We start from the raw sequence: 5,488 nt of genomic DNA, 5'->3' as shown, positions 1-5,488 counted from the left end.
TCGTCTCGTCTTACTAGTTACTATATCTAGGCCCTTGTAGACCTGAATTTTGTCTGAGTTGATGACCTCTGCCCCAAAACGGGTCACCAAGACTATCGCCAGGCGCAATTTGCCTGTGCCAGTGGCACCCAATACCACCACCACCTTATCCTTTCCTTGGTGCTTGTTCATCATGCTCCGAACTGAAAAGTTCATCATTCTAGATTGTGCTGGCTTCCAAGCGGAGATCGACATTCTAATTGGTAATTACTTTTACTTTTTATAACACTTATCAATTTCGTCACAGAAATAAAAAAAGAAAAAGGCCATGTGTTAGAATACTCCCAAACAAAACATGTACCAAATTCAATCTCTATTTTAGAATATCTATCTATCATAGAGTGACAAGCCCTTCTTAATTCTTGGATTGATTTCTCTTCTTCAAAAGGATTTGTTTGAAGAAAAACTTCAAACATTTGTGGGCTCTAGAGAGAATCACGAACAAGTTTCATTGGTGTGTAAGAAATTACCTAGACAATTGTTTGAAACGTGAAGAAACAGGAGTTTTAATTGGTATGAATAGGATTACATATATATTTCGTTGATCAAAGCATTGAATATTAATGCTTTCATACTAATTGTACCACCATGAATTTTAACTATGTATATCAGTAGGACTACATAACTTAATTGATCATACTAATTGTTCATATGCATGAAGGTACATATATATTTTGTTAGTAAAAGCATCACATAATGCTTGTACACTAATTTTACGGATATTGGTTTTAGACTGGATCAACATAATAACTTCTTTTGTCGACCATAGTAATTGCACGTACACGATTTTTCACTTTATGCTCATAATAAATACACGGGACATGAATTTTTTCTTGGTATAGATTCGATCGCACAAGACTATATTATACTTTATTGATACAAACATCAATAATAAATTCACATTTATAATTATGATAAGTTTCAACTATACTTGATCATATTAAAATTGTACTGACATGAACTTTAAATTGATATGAATTGGATTATATTTCACAATAATTCTAGAAATAAAGTTTTAATTGGTAACTAGGACTAAATATTTCGTTGATGGAAGCACCATAAATATATCATAAATATTAACATGCGATCAGAATTGATGTTCGTGGTCTTATACTAATATATGCGTGTTATACATTTATTCATCAACCTCAAAGGCAATCGCAAACAATTTGGTTTAATTTTCAACTTTATTCAAGAACTCCTGATATATGTGTACATATATACACACGTATACACCCATAGTATTATTACTTATATTTTATTGATAACACTAATTATTTTAGTAATTTTAATTCTATAATTTTATAATTTTGATGATTTTAGTCTTTTAAAAACTAATTTTCATAATTTGTGTAGGATAAAAATGACACACCCTCATAAATTACAAGACAGAAACTATATTTTTATCCCTATACACATAAGTATGATTTAACATTTTAATGATCACACTAATTGCTTGAACACGAATTTAATTAGTATAAGTAGAGATAATAAATTTTGTTCGTAAATATGTAGAAGAATCATTAATATATACTTAATTGATATAAACATCATTAACATATTCACAATTATAATTAAGATAATTTGAAACTATTCTTGATCATATTAATTGCACTGACATGAGCTTTAAATTAATATGAGTTGGATTATATTTCATAATACGCTTCTATGGATATCATAAATGTTAACATACGATCACAATTCGTGTTAGTCGTCTTATACAAATATATTCATATTATACATTTATTCATCAACCTCAAATGCTATCACGAATAATTTGATTTAATTTTCAACTTTATTCAAGAACTCCGGATATATATGTATACATATATACACACCTACACACCCATAGTAGTTTTACTTATATTTTATTGATACCACTAATTCTTTTAGTAAATTTAATTCTATAATTTTATAATTTTGATATTTTTGGCTGTGTAAAAACTAATTTTCATAATTCGTGTAGGATAAAAAATGACACTCCCTCATAATTTACAAGACAAAAACTGTTTCTTTATCTCTATAAACATAAGTAGGATTTAACATTTTAATGATCACAGTAACTTCTCGAACACAAGTTTAATTGGTATAAATAGAGATAATAAATTTTGTTCGTACATATTCAGATGCGTCATATCAAAGTAAGAATTAATTTAGTTTGAGTACGGATTACATCCTTCGTCGATCGTACTAAATGTATCGGCAAGTTTTAACTAGTTGCAAATAGGATTATATATGTTTCTTGTTGATCAGGCTAATCGCACGGACATGAGTTTTAATTGGTATAAATAGGATTACATATATATTTCGTTGATCAAAGTATTGAATATTAATACTTTCATACTAATTATACCGCCATGAATTTTAACTCAGTATATATCATTAGGACTACATAATTTGTTAGTAAAAGCATCAATAATGCTTGTACACTAATTGTATGGACATTGGTTTTAGACTGGATCAACATAATAACTTCTTATGTAGACCACAGTAATTGCACTTACACGATTTTTCACTTGATGATTATAATGAATAGACGGGACATGAAATTTTACTTGGTATAGATAGGATCGCACAATACTGTATTATACTTTATTAACACAACCATCATTAATATATTGACATTCATAATTAAGATAGTTTGCAACTATTCTTGGTCTTATTAATTGTACTCACATGAGTTTTAAATTGATATGAGTTGGTTTATATTTCACAATAATTCTAAGGATGGGGAGGTGGCAGAATTGGGACTGTAACTACAGGACTAGCGATTCTAGTCCTGTAAGTATTGATGTTTTGGCAATTTTGGTCCTTCCAATCCAAATTGCCCAAAAACGCAACGGAGAGATTTGGGGCTTAGGGTTCCGACGTCCACGTGCGCAACTTAAAGACGTAGGAACTTGCGTGGCGAATGACGTGGCTTTAGGCGGGAAAATTAGGACAACTAGGCAAAACTTACACTATCAGAAGCACACGCGGCCTGACACGTGGGAAAAAAATAATGACGTTACAACAATGTACAAAACTGAGGTGTTAAAAAAGAAAGCTGTAAAACAAAGACAGTAAAAATTCACCCCAAAATCGCAATTTGCCCAAATCGAAAGAACCCTAAAAACCTTTCTTTAAACTCCCACAAACAATTGATCATCGATTGAGGAGGAAGAAACCCGATTGAAGTAATTCCAATTCGAGATCGTGAGTTTAACTATTTTCGTCCACCTTCGTACGGTAAGTTTTCTATATTTTAAAAAAATTTGACTTTCAGCGTGAAATGTAGGGCTTTTTGTGTTCTCAAAAAATGAAAGTGGTCCATTGTGTTTTTATTCTGAAATCTCCAATACTATGGTCCCATTGTGTTATTATTGTCTGAAAAGCAACAATGGACGATTTTTTTTTCCCTGTCTGTCTGTTGAATATTTTATGTTGTCCATGTGCGTGTAAATGTGTTGATTTTCTGAAATTATGTGTAAATGTATCAATTATGTTTTCATTTTTTGTATAATTTTTTATGAATTTTTCTGTGATTAAACTTCTTAACTTGTTAACTTGTTCTGCTTTGACTTGTTCTGTTTTGTTTTTTTGTATGCTTTTTTACGAATTTTAACTTGTTCTATTTTGCGTTTCTTTCAGATGTGTTCCTTTCTCTGTTTGTGTTCCTTTCTTTTTTTCTTTCAGATAATAAGGACACTATGTTAGCACCCATTATATTTCATTTTTGGGGGAATGTAATGTATACATTTGATTATGAGTATGTTTATGAAATGTCTATTTCAAAATTGAATGACATGGCTAGTGAGGTGGGCTATTTTGGTAATAGGACGTATTTCACAAGGCTTGGAGATGTGTATTACAAGGTAAATAATGATGACGTTTTGCTTGATGAGTGTATTGGTATTGCTCCTCAAAAAGAAATCGATATATATGTTAAAGTTGATGGAAATGTTATGGGTAGTCAGGTTGGTGAATGTAGTACACAACCTCAGGAGGGTATGTTAACTAAAGAGGGTGAAAATGTGAAAGAATCTGAATCCTTTGAAGATAGTGACTATGATTTGAGAAATGATGAGATAAATACCAAAAAATCAGGAGAGTGCATTGATGAAGAGGCTCTGGAAAAACAAATACAAAGAAAGGTTGAAGAAACTAATATGAAATAAAAGAAAGAAAAAAATTAACACCATAACAAGGGTAGCAATGAAGAGGGAGAAGAAGACCTGTTTGGGAGTGCGGATGACTTTCAGAGTGAAAAGGGGTCTGAGCATTAAATCTAAATTTAGAAATGCCATTCACAGTCATGCAATAAAATCAAGAAGGCATTTGAAAAACACCAAGAATGATAAGAATAGAATGTATGCTAGATGTGCTAAGGAAGATAGTCAGTGGAGGATAAATACGCACAAAGTGGCTGAAAAATACACATTTCAGATAAGTGAATACAATTCCAATCACACTTGTGGAAAGGATTATCATGTTAAAAATTTAAAGTCAAAGTGGCTTATAGAGGAGTAATTAAAAAATTCAGAAGTGATCCAAAAAGAAATGTCAAGGGTTTTAGGGTTGATGTCATTAAGGATTTAAGAGTCAACGTATCACGAGATCAAGCATATAGAGCCAAATGAAAGGCACTAAAATCAATAGACGGTGCTCATGAGGTACAATATTCAATGATGCAAGATTATGCACATGAATTGCTGAAATCTAACCCAGGCTCCACAGTGGTGGTAGGGGTAGATACTGAACAAATTCGATAATTTTATGTGTGTTGTGGTGCCTTGAAAAATGGGTTTAATAGAGGGTGTAGACAGGTGGTAGGTGTTGATGGATACCATCTAAAAGCTCCTTTTGGGGGTGTTCTGTTAAGAGCAGCAGGCATTGATCCATTAACAATATTTATCATGTTGCATATGCTGTTGTTGGAAAAGAAATGAGGGTTAATTGGGAGTGGTTTTTAAGGCTTCTGAAATCTAATTTGGAGGTGGTTAGAGATGATCAGTGGTGTTTCATATCAGATAAGCAAAAGGGGTTAGTTCAAACATTTGAAGAAGTGTTTATTGCTTCAGATCAAAGGTTTGTATAAGACATCTACATTCTAACTTGCAGAATGCAGGCTTCAGGGGTTTGGCATTTAAAAACTGTTTGTTGAAGGCTGCAAAGGTTACTACCCTCAATGAATTCAGATTGTGTATGAGATAAATGTCAGTACTTGATAAAACTGCTGCAGAATGGTTTGATGATAAACCCCCTACACAGTGGAGAAGATCACACTTCGAAACTGATATTAAGTGTGATGTTTTATTGAATAATTGTTGTGAAACATTTAACTCGAATATTTTGGAGGCTAGGGAGAAGCCTATTGTCACTATGCTTGAATGGATCAGAGTATATTTAATGAGAAGATTGCAGGAGAACAGGGATAGGGCAGAACTGAAATGGACTGGTGTTATTCGTC

The 5,488-nt window shown here is 32.1% G+C and overlaps 1 protein-coding gene across 1 annotated transcript in view; it reads right to left on the bottom strand.

Moving 5' to 3' along the window:
- The window catches only part of LOC105179177 (adenylate isopentenyltransferase 5, chloroplastic-like), a 4,071-nt gene extending 3,837 nt beyond the window's left edge, over positions 1–234 (bottom strand). Inside the window, exon 1 of the mRNA XM_011102769.1 lies at positions 1–234. This exon is cut by the window's left edge and continues 353 nt beyond it. Coding sequence (XP_011101071.1) covers positions 1–234 — 234 coding nt within the window.
- Positions 235–5,488: the final 5,254 nt, after the last annotated feature.

The sequence above is a fragment of the Sesamum indicum genome, unplaced genomic scaffold, assembly GCF_000512975.1.
Source record: "Sesamum indicum cultivar Zhongzhi No. 13 unplaced genomic scaffold, S_indicum_v1.0 scaffold00125, whole genome shotgun sequence".
Classification (NCBI taxonomy): Eukaryota; Viridiplantae; Streptophyta; class Magnoliopsida; order Lamiales; family Pedaliaceae; genus Sesamum; species Sesamum indicum.
The sequence above is the reverse complement of the archived record's forward strand: the minus strand, read 5'-3'. Positions and strand labels throughout refer to the sequence as shown.